This window comes from Parasteatoda tepidariorum, chromosome 1 (genome assembly GCF_043381705.1).
Source record: "Parasteatoda tepidariorum isolate YZ-2023 chromosome 1, CAS_Ptep_4.0, whole genome shotgun sequence".
NCBI lineage: Eukaryota > Metazoa > Arthropoda > Arachnida > Araneae > Theridiidae > Parasteatoda > Parasteatoda tepidariorum.
Genome location: NC_092204.1, coordinates 12,653,945 through 12,671,794, shown reverse-complemented (window position 1 = coordinate 12,671,794; position 17,850 = coordinate 12,653,945). Strand labels below are relative to the sequence as shown.

General features: G+C 31.6%; 1 protein-coding gene across 1 annotated transcript in view; it reads right to left on the bottom strand.

The window, feature by feature from the left end:
* The window catches only part of LOC139424827 (succinate--hydroxymethylglutarate CoA-transferase-like), a gene marked incomplete in the record, with an annotated part of 26,481 nt that extends 10,061 nt beyond the window's left edge, over nucleotides 1–16,420 (bottom strand). Inside the window, 6 exon segments of the mRNA XM_071188144.1 lie at nucleotides 2,213–2,333; nucleotides 4,419–4,469; nucleotides 6,586–6,668; nucleotides 13,453–13,526; nucleotides 14,239–14,299; nucleotides 16,264–16,420. Of these exon segments, the coding sequence (XP_071044245.1) occupies nucleotides 2,213–2,333; nucleotides 4,419–4,469; nucleotides 6,586–6,668; nucleotides 13,453–13,526; nucleotides 14,239–14,299; nucleotides 16,264–16,333 (460 nt within the window).
* Nucleotides 16,421–17,850: the final 1,430 nt, after the last annotated feature.

Here is a 17,850-nt window from a genome sequence, read left to right as displayed (position 1 = left end):
GGTGATTTTGACAGAAACTGAAGAGCAAGTTCTGTCATGTTCATTCAAGGATGTTATGTTCAAATTCAACAATATTATAAATGTTAATAAATATGTAATAATTATTATTTTTAAAATTTCATTCATTTCAATGCTTTTAAGCATTGAAATGGTTTCCTTTATGTTTCCTTAAAAATGTATATGGTTTCCTTTTGTTTAAACTCAAATGTATTGAAATAAACATTCTTTTTAAGAAAAAATTCTTCAAAAAAATGGTTTTTTAATGCTGAAAATTATTTTCAAACTAATATCTTTTCATATCTTGATGTTTTTGCCTTTAAAAATGTCAACAATTAACTTTTTTAGCAATTTTATATCAATATTTTACTAAAAACATGATTATTAAACTGAATTCCTATCGCTGCACAAAGTAGCCCCATTTGGGGGCTACTTTGTGCAGAGTATGTTTTGACTTATTATCCGTAAATATTACATACAAATAATGCCAATATTGATCAAATTCACTCGTCTGAGTCCAGTTATGAATATAATATCGATAAATTTTACTAAAGTTTGAATTAACGTAGTTTTTTTACATGTCAAAGTTCAAAAACTGCGAAATCCTGCACAAAGTAGCCCCGAATGACGGTAATCGATTTCTTGTAATCTTATTGGAAGACGTCATAATGTATGGTTTTACCATAATTGTCATTGTAAACAACCACAATTCATGATTAAAATTGTCGTTATAATTACAACTGATATGGAAATACGATTACCAGCTGATATGCGATTAGAAGTAATAATGATTACACGTAATTTTAGTTATAAATTTTATTGCAACTGATCAAGATTGCATGTTATCTTGATTATTCATTACATTCATAACCATAATACGTTACATGTTGCCGACACTGGTACAGGGTATGCACATAATTATAGCCAATTTTGAAACTAAGTATTTTGTTTATTATTTTAGACCAAGACTACTATAAAATAATAAAAATCCTAAATTGCCAGTTCATATATAGGAGCTGTGATAAAAGTGATGTAGCCTGCACAGTCACCTGACATGACCCCTTGCGCTTCACTGAATGCCCTGTTTTCTCAAAACTCGAATTTATCACGTATGTTATGAGTTAGTCTTGAAAGTCAGGATCGTCCATCATGTATCGATCAGTTTAGTTTTATTGCCATGTTGTGTTTGGCCGTTTTCAATGGGCTAGTAGGCTGTACGCACATTCTTAACTGTAAAGATACTACATAATACAAACAAGAATGTCAATAAATAAAATATAAAATTATTCATTGATTTTTTGAATGATACATTTTATTTCGTGACGCGCCCAAATTTTTGCAATTTTTTTCTGATGGAAATTTAGGCCCCATTATCTACACAAGATGCATTTAGTTTATTACCAGTGTTTCACAACCAATTTAATAGGGATTTGCACGCATTAATTTTCAATTCCGTACCTTTATCATTTTAAACCCGCCCCAGGGTATTTTCACAAGGTAATTCCTAAATCAAGCATTCTGACCAACTCGTCTTAATAAAGGACATTTTGATTCTTTTGTGTTACATAAAAAGGTAAAATGCAAAAATCTCTTACTGTTACTCCGATGGTAAGAAAATTTTAGAACAGCATCTGTTTTCAACGTGGTTAGGGCAAACTGGGAACAATATACGAATCGACTAGTCATTGTCGGGGTTTGAACCTTGAGCTTTTCTTTGGGAGCTCAACCAAATTGAATAAAATAACTAGAATAAGGAAACTGTCCTTGCATCAGAAAGGTTCTGGGTTCGAATCCCGGGTAAGGCATGGATGTTTCTTTCTCTCTCTCTGTGTTCTCTGTCCTTTCTCCTTTGTGTGTGAATGCGACCCGCCGTATAAACGGGTTGTGGTTGTGTGAATGGCGTGGCAGAGGTCGAATTCCTGACCATAGATGACGCCACTGAAAAACAGGAACAATTGCACCCCCACTGCCTAAACAGAAAAAAAAAACAACGACAAAAAAGAAAAAAAAAACTGGCTTACTTTTAAATATTAGAGGAAAATATTTAAACAAAATCGGAAGATTATGCCGGAATCAATTTAAATTTTGTGATCACTAGCCTTTGTAGAAAATTAGAATAAGCATCATATAAGCTTTGTAGAAAATTAGAATAAGCATAAACTGAGCATAAGAATCGTTAAATTCATGTTTAAGAAATAAAGCAAGACTCACTAACCTGATACAGAACAATAAATTAAATGCGGAGCTACTGACTTCAGTTGCTCATAGCCTAATCCTAATTTTGCCATTTTTCCAGGAACGAGATTTTCAACAAAAACATCACTTTCTTTCGCTAGCTATAAAGAATAAGAATCATTAAATGCATGAAATGAATCACAAATATTATAACGAAGATTATGCCGGAATTATGCCGGAAGATTATGCCACTAAATCAGAATTAAGTGGCGTTTAATGCAAACTTCAAAAAACTTTCATATGCAGTGGCGAACAAAATATTTTATAATCCAATCCACAAAACCAGAAATCATTACAAAAATAAAATTTCCCACTACTACAAAATATTTGCCCACAAGTTGGCATTATCACTGGTGGGCACAAATTCATTTAAATTTTGACTTTCGTTTAATCTTTGCCACTACATTTTAAAATGTTAAAAACCGTGGGAACAATACGCAGTTGGTTGCAGCCTCTCATTAACAATAAAATAGGGATATGTATCTCGTATAATACGTATACATATCTGGTATTATACTCATTAATACTAATGAACTTCGAACCTGTGTGTCTAGGACAGTGCTTCTTTCTCCATCCGATGGTTCGAAAGGGGTTTAAAGCATTGTCTTGCTACTAATGGAAAATGGAATCATATATGAAACGAGCCCTTCTGTCGCTAGCGGCCCAAGATCACACGAGCATGTTCTCAACATGGTACTCTCGTGTTTTATCTCGTATTAATATGTATCTCGTATTATACGCATACATATCAGGTATTATCCTCATTAATACGCATGGGGAAGGGAAAAAAACCACTGTTTAAGTGCCTTACATTTGAAGCAAAACGATGATTTTAAACTATGTATATGATCTTGTTGTGAGGAATTATCTGGGTTAAGTTTAGAAAGAATCTGGCTATAGTATCAACTTCGAGACTGCGCAACACCTCCTAGAATAATGAAGGCCTCAGCACGGATCAAATTAGTAGTCCGATGTGACGAAGTTAACTGCGCAGTTGATGAAAAATAAGAAAGATGTCATNGAATCATATATGAAACGAGCCTTTCTGTCGCTAGCGGCCCAAGATCACACGAGCATGTTCTCAACATGGTACTCTCGTGTTTTATCTCGTATTAATACGTATCTCGTATTATACGCATACATATCAGGTATTATCCTCATTAATACGCATCAACTTCGAGACTGCGTGTCAAGGAAATCCCTTCTTTGTCCTTCCGCTGCTTCTGAAGTGGCTTAAGCCTTAGTCTTGCTACTACTGGAATAAATATGCCAAAAAAGCGCAAAAATTGGCGATTAGGGCTTTAGTCTTTTTCTGTCAAATCATATTTTTAATTAATGTTACTTAATATTACTATAATATTTATTATAATAATGTAGTTCATTTACGTAATACATTTGCTCTCATGTATTTTTAGTAGAAATAATTTTACTGTAATAACGTAATTCATTTAACGATCTATTAAAAAGAGGAAAATATATCACACTTTAATGCATTTCGTATTATTTTTTACCACAAATAGATAACATTTCTTGCTTTATTGAATAGGCGAACATGTTTTATATCTTTTCCTAGTATGTATTCACTTTTAACATGGTTTTTCGAAGCTGTGCTGCCAAGGAAAATAAAAATTTTAAAAAAAGTCATAGTTTAAGTGCCTTACATTTGAAGCAAAACTGTGATTTTAAACTATATATATGAGGAATATTGTGCAGAATTATCTGGGCTTTAAAAAGGTCAAACAACTTAAATATTTTGAAAGTTATTAAACTTTTTTAAAAATCGTCAATTTGGCGACATTTTACCACCCGGAAAAAATTATCAAAGTCACTGCCTTGTTCTGTTTTTTGCAAATTTTTATGAGCCCAGATAATACAACATTAGAATATGTCTTCAAAAATTAAAAAATTAGAATGCAAACGCTTCTCATTTCAACAAAACTAAAGCTTTTCTCCACATTGACGTTACGCGCCATTTTCAAAATAAGCGTAGATAAGCTAAGATAGCTTTAGATAAGTTATACTTGTCCTAATAACTTTTCATGAGTAACTGTTGCAAACTTACAATAGTTATGAAAATAGCATATTACTCGCAACAAAAACATCATTTCATATGACGGTATAAACTTTGAAAAACAATCTTAAGAAATAGAGCTAATTTTGTATTCAAGATTGAGTAGCTTCTTTACCTCTTTTATTAGGTGCTTACCCTCTGGTTTCTTAATATCGACCACGATGCCCTAAATATGGAACAAAATTCATGTTAAAATGAGTTGTCAATTGTACAGATATAAATAATGGCCATTTAAACATTTAAAATCATTCAAAATTGAAAAGGAAAAAAATCTGGCGAAAATTGCACCCGGTATTATTAAATGAAACTTCATGTAGTAATACCTTAGAAACTTGAAAATTATAAAAAATGTCCAGAGTGTTTGATGAAATAAAAAAAGTTTCACATTCAATTGTGAATTCGAAAATTATTATCTACTTAACCTGAAATGAAAAAAGCCACGCAGGCCACCTTACATCCTAGAAAAATGCAACTATATAATTTAAAGAAAATAGCACTTTTCAAAATTTTTTCGAAAATTTCTAAAAGTTTAGTGCAACTATTATTATTATTTTTCACTTTCTGCTCTTTAAAAAATGATTATATATCGCTTGTAGAAAAAAACAAAGCCAACTTAAGGATTTTGGCTAACTTAGCTTGCAGATGATTTAAATAAATTTGTAAAAACGTTCTAACGAGATTCTTTAAAAATATAAAATACTTGGATAGTTAAAATAATTCCTGCTTACGATTTGATACTTGCACTTCAAGAACAAGAAGAATCATGGATACCCACACACGTGACCTATGACGTCAGCGCCAGCTGATTATTTTTTCGACGTTGAACAGACGACTCAATTTTGGGTTTACGATTACCAATGCTCAATTTCATGGCCTTGTAATTTTAAACCCTATCAAGAGGACAAGGAAACTCCTGGATCAAGTAATGGGAGAAATTTGCCTTCGTGGAGGACTTTTTGATGGAAATAACCTTTATTTGCGTTACATGGGGAGGAAAATCACGAAAACCTCCCACGGTTGATTCTGAGGACAAAAGAACTTTAATCCATGATCCGTCTACCACTGAGGATATTTTACGTCAGCACTGTGGTGGTTGCGAGCCGGGAATGGAATTCGCATCGTGACCAGCCATCGCTGGGATTCGAACCCGGGAACCGCATTGCAAGGCGAACCCTCTATTCCTTGAGACACCACGGCTCGAAATTGATTAATTAAACTTGACGTTGTATAATTGATTACTCATTTTTTTACCATTCAAATTTAATATTCTCAGGATAGAAATACTTCGCAAAGATTTTCAAACAGAAAAATTTTTTTCTTCACATAATTGGAAAGGTAAAGAGGTAAGTTTCGATTATTTGTTAAGAAATTTTGCTACCAGTTTTTTTAGTTTTGGGGGGACGCTACTCAGCTTAATTGAATGAATTGTTCTTCTTTTTAAACTTTTTAAAAACGGCATGAATCCTGGGTTTCGATCTTCCGGAAATTAAGATTTTGCCCTTAACAAAATGTTTCACAAATTCTGATCGACTACAAGTACAGATAGATATAACGAGTGCGCTTAAAATTGCGAAAATTGGTGACGAAGAGAAATTAAAATGAGCAACTTTTTCCTACCATACTTCTTTCAATTTACTGCTGAAAGTGAATGCAAGGAAATTTTTCGATTTGAATATTTCAAATTTGCAATGTAAGATTTTTTAAAATTTTTTATTTTATTTAATAACCGTCGTTGAACAGCTGACACAATTTTTGGGTTTACTACTACTAATGTTCAATTACATAGCCTTGTAATTTTGAATCCAATGCAGAAGAGAAGTGAACTCCTGGATCAAGAATTGAGACAAATTTTGCCTTTGCGGAGGACTTTTTGAATTTATTAATCCGCATTTTGGTTACACGGAGAGAAAACCACAAGCACTTCCCAGGGCTCCTGACGGCAAGGGGACTCTAACCCATGATCCGTCTACCACTGAGGATATTTCACGTCAGCACTGTGGTCGGTGCAAGCCGGATGCGGATTAGTATCGACCAGCCATCGCAGGGATTCGAACCCGGTTCACCTCATTGGAAGGTGAACGCTCTGTCCCCTGAGCCATCGCGGCTCAATGTAAAATATAATGGTAGCTACGGTTCTAGAATTAAAAAGATTAAATAAATGAAAATGGAATAAGTTTTGCCACTCCTTACGTTTTTAGACGCACGCAGCATCCTTTGAATTTTGGAAACATCATGCCATGCTTATTATTATACTAAAATTCGTAATTCCATTTCATTCATACCTTTTTATTTCTGTTGACAGACATGTAATACACGCTCTCATCTTTTATGAATGGTGGCCCAAAGTTACGAGTTTCTTCTCCGTCTGCAAATAGATTCCAATTTATTAAGGCTCGCATCCGTGGAAGGAGTTGTAAGAAGTAAGGCGCAACTGTTATAGTATAACTGTCACGTATCTATGCGTATTATATGTATACGTTACAGTTAAGGTATATAATGCAGTTATTTCATAGAATACCTAGTTATTCCATGAAATAACTGATCGTGTCCGTTAAAGTGTGTAATATGTTATTAATTTGACACTTTAACTAGCCATTCTATGAAATAACTAGGTATTCTATAAATTAACTAATGAGAGACAGTTAAAGTGTAAAATAAACAATTTATCTAAAATAAAATAACTAGGCTTTCTATAAATAAACTAATGATAGACAATTAAAATGAAAAAGAAGCAATTTATCTAATTTATGCAGCATATAAACGGTATTTATGGAAACGTACCATAAAATCATTTGTTACAACAAGGATTACAAAAATGACACTTGGAATTACAAAGAACATTATTTCTAAAGCAAAAACATTTTTTGTTGACACACTGGGTTTTACACGAACATTTTTTAAATCCTTGGCGAGTACCTAAACTTTGAGCTGTAGCAACCGACCGGTATTTTACACTTTAACGGGCTGCAGATCGTTATTCTATGAAATAACTAGTTAAATCATAAAATACAAGAGAGTTTTACACTTTAACGGACACGATCAGTTATTTCATGGAATAACTAGGTATTCTATAAAATAACGGATTTCATACTTTAACGGTAACATATACGTACCTAAACATATTATGTATAACGTATTATACATAATATGTCTAAACATATTATGTGTAACATATACGTATGATTTAAATCCTGATTAAATAGCAATTTAAATCACTTGATTTTTTTTCAAAAAAATCATTGATTTAAATCAACTGTGATTTTTTTTAAGAAAAATCATCAATTTAAGTCAATTTATTATTATTTTTTTGCTGAATATATCATTAAATCGATAAATATCGATTTGCTGAATATATCATCAAAATAAGGTTTGTTTTCCCTCAGCAAAAACCTTCTAATGTAAACGTAAAAAGGTTTGTTATGCGGTTTATACGTGTAAGCCTTCGAACCTTAAAACGAGATCTGCGACGATCTGTTCTATTCCACGTACATTACCCTAATCCAAAACCTTTGAAAACAACCTTCGATATAAAAACGTTAAATTTTGAGCAAAAGATAATGTTGATACATTGTTTATAACAATGCACAAGCGCTTAACTTAGTAAAAATCAAGAAGGCTGATTCGTAAGTAAGAACATTTTTTTACTTTTTTATGGTTCCTTCTCCCCATAATTCCTTCATATTTTCGATGAAGGATCAAATAACCTTTCGTACCAAATATTGCGCACAAATATTGGTACTCCGCGTCAAATATTACGGAGTATATACCGAAATTGATTACTTAAAAATTGATACAAATACAAATTTACCATACAAATCTTAAAATACCATTCAGAAGAATTTCCAACTAAATTTATATAAATTTAAAATTAGGAATGTCCATGTCCTTGAATAATAATAATGATTGTGTTGAGCGCTTTCATTTCCTTCAAAAACTGATTTAAACAAAAGAAATATAAATTTACTTGCCAATGAATATGATGCATATTTATGACATATATATCCTTTAATGTCAATGTGAAATTTGGTTCAGAGTACCTAGCCCAGTGAGATGTTTGCGGCTTCATCGAAAATATGAAAAAATTATGGGGAGTAGAAACATATCATCCAACTTCTATGGAATTTCCAAAATTTAAAAAATACTTTTCCTTCTGGTAAAGTTATTATTGTATTAATTGTTGTTGTTGTTGCAAATGCCAGTTGCCAACCAACAATCGTGCTATGGGAATCCAATCGATTTTGAAGCAGATGGATAGTTTCTTATTTTTTGGTGGCGCCATCTATGGCGAAGAATACGACTCCAACCGCATGTACGTCACAGCCCGCATGTACGTCACAGTCACACGGAGGACAGAGTCATTCTCCATTCATTCATCCACAGATCATAACTTTGACCTGAACCAGAAAACGATGAATCCCCAATTCCTAAAGGTCTGGTTTCTTAGGACTAGCTCCTTATCTGGGCGTAAGCGGGACGTCAACGTCCCGCTGACGCCAACAAAATACTGGTTTGTTAGCTCAAGGCCTGGTTTCTTGGAACTAGCGCCTTATCTGGGCGTCAGCGGAAAGTTGATGTAGAGCTGACGCCAAAAAAATACTTTTTTGTTAGCTCAGCGTGAGCAGTCCGTCCAACACAGACATTATCTCTCATTGCGCATGCGTTAATAACGTAAACAAATATTTATTTTGAATTTGTATCGATTTTGTTTTTGTCGACCAGTGTTTTAGAGAACAAATAATGACTTTGTCCAAGAAAAAACACATTACGGCTGAGTTAAATGAAGAGTGCTATGATTAATGAAGAAGCTATGTTTAATGTCAAAATCAGAATCTTGGCTGATTTCAATGTGCTGTTGGATGTTGTCCGCCATTGCTTCTGTGGTTAACGTCACGTTGTAATCCAACTGCAGTTGAGATGGACGGCAATTGTAGTTCAAGATGAGCGTTCGATGACGTATACTATCAAACTCACAAATGGATCAATCAGAGGTTAGCGCTGATTTCCAGCTGACGGCGTCCTGTGCTAAGAAACCAGGCCTTTAGAGATATTTTGTATCCATACTTGAACAGCGGATCCAATTTTGGGCTTACGACTACCAATGTTCAACTCCGTAGCCCAGTAATTTTTAACCCAATCCAGAAGACAAGAGAACTTGACACGTCACTAGACACTAGAGACCTCTCACTAGACACGTCCGTCTTACTCTTAAGCTCTGACATAAGTTTTTAAGTTCCATTCGTTTAAATAATTTTTACTTGAATTATATAAAATCATTTTTTTTTAAATTAAATAATGTCTTTAATTCAATACCACTGCAAAAAAAATAATAATAATAAGTAAAATAAGCCCCTTTTTTAAGTTCACTGGGGTTCCGAAAATCAAGATTTTCTTTTGAAAAAATCCAATAATGATGTTTGAAACTTGAGAATATGTTTGTATATAAACCAATAATTCTTAATATTTCTTTTATTTAAATGAATTTATTTAACTAAAATGCCAATAAAAAAATTAAGGAAACTTACGATAGTATATTGAATAAATTATATTATCAAATAATTACATTTTATTTCTCTTCCAGCTTTTCAATTCAAAATAAAATGAATTTCAAGAATAAAGAATCATGTTTCGATGATAACTGTTCTCACAGTTTTTGACATTCAATTAATTTTCTTAGTGTTTTTTTTTTCAATTTCAACTTTTTTCAATACGACAAAAAGAAATTCAGAAATGCACGAGAAACCGCTTCATTCTTCTGATTTAAACTGACGTAAAGAAAAACTCATTTTATAACTCTTACTGATAAAACAATGTCAAAACAACTTATCATAAAATGCATATGTCGGACTAAGATATGGAAACACTTCTAGTATAGACTCTATGCAAACAATTTTGCAACAAATATTTTAGAGGATTTTAATTGATGGCACAATTTGAAAGATCCTGGGGTAAACTTTTAGGACTGGTGACAGCTCTATCCCTGCAAAATTTGCATAGACTAAAACGTGTAGAAAAAGTAACGAACTTCTTTCTAGCTCTAATACCAGCAATTTTTAAATCATTCTACAATATTTATGTAACGATGCTTTTAAAATTATTGTTGCATTAAAAAAGGAGAAGAGGCTTTTTAACTTCCTACGCTCATTTTGGTGGATGCAAATTTTGCCCGGCTAAAAATGACACCATTTCTAAAAACTTCAAGCATGATTTTTCATAGTGCCAAGTAAAGTCTTCCAAGACATTTGCCGCTAAAAGAAAGATTGTTTACATACTCTTAATATAGAAGTGTTTACATATTTTTGTTCCTTCTGTAACCCTTCTGTATTTCCAAATTAAGTTGGGGTCTCATTTTTGTTGATACAGTGGAACCCTGATTTAACGAACCCCTATTTACCGAATTTCGCGATTTAGCGAATTTTATGAATTTAATGAAGTAGATTTATAGGAATCAGTGAATAGAGACTCTGACAAGAGAAGTCAATGATAGTAATCCATCTCCAGTTAAAACTGTTACTTTTTCTGATGCTTTGTAAGGTTTGAAAACAGTGAAAACGTACATAATGCAGCAAGATGTAAATGAAGGAGTATTTTCTTCTTTTCATGACGTCTAAAAAGAACTCTTTAAAACTAGAAATCAAGGAAATAAGCAAACCTTACTTACGAAATGCTTTAAAATTTTAAATTAATCAGGCATTCGCTGTATTTTAAATACATGAATAAAAAGTGTAAGATTTCTATTTACTTTGTGCATTTGCTTATTAGAGATGTTCGAATTTTCCATGAGAGCCGGGATGGCTCAGGGGATTCAGCGTTCGCCTTCCAATGAGGTGAACCGGAGTTCGATCCCGACGATGGTTGGTCGATACGAATTCCGCATCCAGCTTGCACCGACCACAGTGCTGATGTGAAATATCCTCAGTGGTAGACAGATCATGGGTTATCTGGCTAACCGTGGGAGGTTCTCGTGATCTTCCTCTCCATGTAACGCAAATGCGGGTTAGTTCCACCAAAAAGTCCTCCACGAGGGCAAATTTCACCCAATACTTGATCCAGAAGTGCCCTTGTCTTCTGCATTGGGTTCAAAATTACAAGGCTACGGAGTTGAACATTAGTAGTCGTAAACCTAAAAATTGGGTCGGCTGTTCAACGACCGTAATAAAATTAAATATGAAATTTTCCATGAGGTTAGTTAATTATTTTTTTATTCTGTCCCTGATATTACAAATTATCCCCGATTTAGCGAATAATATTGTCGGTCCCTATGAATTCGTTAAATCGGGGTCCGATTGTATGTATACTGCAGCTACCTGCTTGTGAACTTTATCATAAAACCGATGTTGCGCCAAAAAAAGATCGATCATTTGAGGTTCCATAACGGAAAAAAAATCGGGAACCCCTGTGCTAGATACAAGCTAATATGGTTAATACACTCCGTGAGTTGTAACGTCCACAAATATAAATGATTAAGGTAAATAATGATTATAAATGATTACTCAGTACTACTATTACTCGGCTTCGAAATTTATTACATTTAAATTGCAGCTATAGCAGTAAGTTTACGCCAGCCTTAGCAAAATTTTGCCTATCGCTTGTTTCAGTTTTAATCTAAGGTATTTTTGTAAGAGTTCTGTAAAAGTAGTTTGCAGAAGTTTCCCATAAACTGTGTGTTTACTTTTACAAACCACACGGTAAATTTGAATTGGTTTTTAAGAGCAATATTTAATGGATTTCCAAAAACATTTTATTTTCCTTTCTAAAGTGACAGTCAAGTTTTTGTTTCCAGAGAGGCCAACTTGCTCCAGACTCGAAAAAATATTTTGAAAAACTGTAGAGAATTATAAACCTTAATTTGCGGATTATCGGTTCATTTTGTCAGATTTGTAAAAAGCTCAATGCGGCTTAACTGTATGCCAATGCCAATTCTGGATTACGGGGTGCCTAGCCCGGTGGTGGTGGGGGGGGGGTTATCTACTCCTTCATCGAAAATTAATTAAATTGAGGGAAAACGAGGGGATTAGCTTAACTGAAACAAAGTGCAGAGATGCCAATTGCTCCGCTTTTAGCAATAATTTTGTTAAATTGGTAGCGAATTATAGAGTAAAACTTGAAGAATAAAAATAATTACGCCAACTTTTTAAAATAGTCACCACGATATGACTGCAACAAAGTATCAATTCATATAATATTTTGAATTTTTGCTTTGTTTTAGTGGAAAAATTAATTAAAATGTAAAATACAAAATAAAAATAACTTAAATTTCATTACTACTAGAAAATATTATATTACTAAGTGGAGCAATGTTGGCCCACTTAATATTAAAAGAAAAGACCGAAAAAGTGACCAACAAATCTGCCCTATTCATGCCCGAATGGCGAGTGACAATTGGGAGGGAATGGGTATTAAAAAGAAAAAAGAAAAATAGATTACCACTCAAAAATATCCATTTGCTATCCTGTGCAAGTTGGCAACTCTGGTGTAATATTAAATACTTAAAATCATCGCTGAAAGCTAAGCACGCGCCACCTCGCCAAATGCGATAAAATTGTAAATTTGGCGAATAAAATTGTAAATTTGGCGAATAAAATTGTGTTTTGGCGAATGACTTTTTTCACTGGAAAGAAAAATATGGTTCATTGTAGACCCAACACCTCCTAGAAAAGAGTAGGCCTCTGCACGGGTTACCATAAATATCCTTTAGTAGTCCAAACGTAATGACATACGCCGTATTTTCAACCACTGCGCAGCTTAGTACCCCGAACGTAATGACATCTTTNATTTTACTCGATCCTCAAAATTATGTGAAAATAAATTTTTCTGAACAAATCAGTATTTTTTAATCGATTACAGTAATTTTCGATAGATGAGGCGCATAAGCAATTAGAATTGGGTCCAAATAATATAGGCCTTGAAACTATCTACCGTAAAATAGTTTTCTATGGGGGGAAAAATTAATCATAAAAAACTGTTAAGATTTGCATTTGGCGAAGACTATCGAAAATTTGCGAATTTTCGATAGTCTTCGCCAAATGCAAAATGATAGAATTTATTTGGCTAACTTCTGACTAATAATTTGAAATATAGTGGGCCTTGATAAACGTTAGAAAGAACTTCTATTATAAATAAATTTATGATTACTTTTGAAAATAACTTACTTGGAGCTTCGACTTTTATGACTTCCGCTCCGAGATCTCCTAATAGCATAGTACAAAAAGGTCCAGCTACAATTCTAAATAATAGTCCATTGATGTTCGCATAAGAAATACATTTTATATTGTATCATATTTTTTAAGAAAATTATCATCATATTTACAGCATTTTATTTTAGGAAAATTAAGAACATTAAGAACAAGTTTTGTTTTTCTTTATTTGTGTATGGAAATTGGATAAAATATACTAAAAAAAATAAGTTATTAAAAATTAATTTTAATCTCTTTTAATAAAATTTTGAATTTTAATTGTCGTCACTTTTTGTATTTTTATTCACTTCGCGGCAACCCTTGTATATTATTAATTATACATGAAATAATATACTTGCTATCTCTTTCGGGTTTTCTGCAAGATTTGCATGCATATTGAAGAGACTACATGGTTGATAAGGGTGACTAAAAATGTAAAAAGTGGTGGCTAATAAAATTTAAATTTTTATTAAAAGAGATTTAAGATTAGTGACTCTTTAAAGCATATTTTTCTTTCAGTTTACTGTTAAAAGTGAATACAGATTGTTTTATTTTTTAAAATGAATAATTTAAAATGCAAATAAATGTAAAATAAGTCACATAAGAGCTATGGTGATAAAGAACCATTCCAGAATATAGAAAATTTATTTATAGGACATTTAAAATGGTGACTCTGTTTATTATCCATTTTTGAGGACAAACTAACTTTTCATTTTAAAAGAAAGGAAGAAATCGAAGAATCATCAGAGTTTTTAAACTTACCTACTCAAATCGAGAATTCGTACACCAGATAGGGGACCATCTTTAGCAGTATTTACAGATCCTGAAAAATAATTTTTATCTGAACGATTACATGGTTTAAAAAAAAAAAAAAAACTCCATATGTCGGTCAAATACTCCGGGGGAAGATTCTTCATCTAAAATTCTGTTTCTTCTAAATTGTTATTTTAAAATTTAGAGAAAAGTGAGTTTAGGTGAATATGGAGTAAACCATAAAGTTTCAAATATTGAAGAAATTTTTTTTTAAATACAAAAATGCAAACAACTTATTTGAAAACTTCTCCCCAAATAATCCCCGAGTAATGTATAATCTAAGCTTTCTTGGCGAACGAAACATTTTTAAATTAATCGTAGAGAAAGGGCTGTATTCTGAACCTGATCGTTTTTTAAAACTCACTAGGCACCAAGTCATCTATTTTGGGAACATGCCCTTTCTTTCTAGAAAATAAATAACCTTATGGTTTTTTTCAATGTGGGGGAAATAAATAAATAAAAATAAAGTGAACCACCATTTTATACCACATGTGTGTGCCACACGTTAATTGTGCCACAAGTGTGCCGTAATGACTCAATAGTTAAAGACACTGAACTGCGATTGTGAAAGACTGAGGTTCGATCCCCAGATGCGGCTTGAAGCTCATTCAGTTTTAGATGGATGGGTACGAGCTTGCTTGTGAAGTAAGAGCTGCAATGTGAGCATTGCCATGGTCATGGCGTTGATCACGAAATTGTAGAGACTGTCAGGACACGCCGGGCCCACAACGGTCTCTTGCGAGAATGTTTCAACTTGGTAACCCAATTATACATCATTAGAATTTATTTTAAAAAGAGCAGGAAAAAAAATTAGTGTTTACTATAAAACATTTCTAAATAGGATATTTGAAATAAAATTAAGTGGTATTTAATACTTAAAAATATCCACCCAGTTTTGCTGCTTTTACATCAGTACAAAAAGGTGCAGTTCTGCACCCTAGGCGAATTATGTGTTTTCTGAAATTCTCAAAAATTGGTTGCGATGTAATAAATGAGGTGGGGCCTATTCCAGCATTCTATTAAAATTGAAATGGTAGCCAATTTTGTGTTTAAAGATAGCGAAATGTTAATATTTAGTTTTTAATTTATTTTGAAATTATGAATTTTGTTAATTTTAAAAAGCGATAAGCTTCTTTTACATTCCTTTCAAGAGCTGAAAGTCAAATAACTAATTTTAACCAAACTTTGATAATTACTGTTATAATTTTCGGGAATTTATTACAGGACAAACACAGCTTAAGTGCTATTTTTTCTTTTTAACACTTGAAAATTTGAAATATGAACGTACAAGATAAAAATTTTACAAACTTTAATAAGTAAAACGTTTGCTACTTTTATAATTGGGTATAACTGCCACGTATAAAAAACACGTAAAAAAGTTTTTTAAAAAAAACACGAGGGGAAAAATAATTTAAATTGAATATGTATTTTGATAAATTGTTTTTTAAAAACATTAATAACATCAATAAAAGAAAATATAACAGCAATAACAGATTATTTTTTAAACAACTGGGTTCGTAAGTGTACAAAAATAAATTTTAAAATGCTGAAATGAATAAATTATTATCTATATAAAAAGTAATATAATATATAATGCAACATAATATGTAATTATAATACATAAAAATGGTTACTGAATAAATTTTTCAGCATCCTTTACCAATTAGGTGCCGTAGTTCCCTTTTTCAGATTTTCTTTCTTTTCTCTTTTTTTTTTTATCAAATGGTAAAGACTGGAAACTTAATAACTTCAATAAAAGTGGATACGATACTTTTTAAACTTTAGCAGAAGCTAAAAGTGGTAAATATACATTAAGTGGTAATTATATAAGTTCAAATTAATATTCATTTAGTTAAGAAAACGCTTTTCAAAACAATGTGCATTTTTCCCCTTTTTGGCAGAGCATGGCTGAAATGTCCAATACATGAAACTAATTTTTTCCCCGCCAAATTAAATTAACGAAACAAAACTTACCCGTTAAAAGTCTTGGAAAAGTTTTATTGATTTGAACATGGAAAAACGATTTTGCGACTCGAGATAACATTTCGCTACGTTGTTCTTGAAAACGTAAGAGAAAGTGTAAAAACTTTTATCTTGGCTGCTTAAGGAAACGGCTTAGATAACAGGTGGAAAAAGAAATCCGTAATTTTCTTCAAAAGTGCTTATCATACATTATCATCATATTTTCAAATGAATTGTGTTATTCGATTTGAATAACCTGAGTAGTTGTCAAAGGGCATAATTATTTTGAATAAAAAACACTTTGCTAATTAATCAAGCTGACTAATCTGTTAAGATAGTAACAAAAAGATATCAAAATGAATTTCTCAGACATATAGTTTCATCTAGTGTTGGTGAAAATCATTGTAAATCGAATTCATTTATTAAAAATAAAATAAAAATTTAATCATACAATTTATTACCACTTCTTTAAATATTAAAATAAGAATGGATGTAATAACAAATGAGTTTTGTATTTTTAGTATTTTGAGCACCCTATGCCAAAAAAGAAAGCAATAAATTCGTAACTTGTATCGATTACCATGGTTGTTGTTTACAAATTTGCATAAAATTTCGTAAGTTTGGCTTAATTAATATTTTTTAGATTTGAACATTTTTATAAAAATTTTATATATATTTTAAATTAATATCTTTGAAGATTTGAACATTTTTATAAAAAACTAATTATTTTGACTTACGCTTTATTGGTATAACTTTAAAAATATTCAATAAAATTAAACAAAATTTTGGAAAAATTTAAAATTAATTACAAAATTATTGTTTCAAAAATTGAAAAGAATTTGCTAAAAAAGATATGATTATTTATAGTAGTTCTTTTATGCTGCGCATGCACAAAATTTTTTTTAATTATTATTTCAAAATTTTGTAGTGAATTGTATTTGGCAATAATTAGAAAAGATCTGATTTAAATATCTTAAAAATGTAAAAAGTTTCAACCAATTTTATAAGTAGTTTTTGAAATTTTTAAAAGAAAGCTCAAAACGATGAGGGGTTTTCCACGTAATTAATTTTGTTCTTGATGTGTCTTTATTATAATTACATTATAAACTTGTGGAGAAAACCTGATCATTTTGAGCTTTCGTTGAGAACAATAATTTTGTAATTAATTTCAAATTGATCCAAATTTTTTTTTTAATTTTACTAAATATTTTTAAAGTTATAGAAAAAAAATACAAAAAAAAAAAAATTTTTTTTTTGTAGCAATGTTTATATCTCTATAAATTTTAAGCTAGATTTACAAAATTTTAAGCAGTTATTGCATATAACAACCAAAATAATCTATACAAGTTTATTGTTTAATTTTCCACCATAGGGTGTTTGAGAATACTTGCTTTCTTTTGTAATTCATTATCAGTCTCTCAAACCTCTGAAAGCTTTACATTTCATTGCTAAGTATGAAAAATCGCATGAACAAAACACTTCTAAAGTTACAAAATAGTCATCTAAGTATTTCTTGAGGAATTCAAAAAAATATTGAAAACTGAAAGTGTCCCTTCCATTATTGTAGGGTAGTGAGAGAGTGTATGTATATATATATAT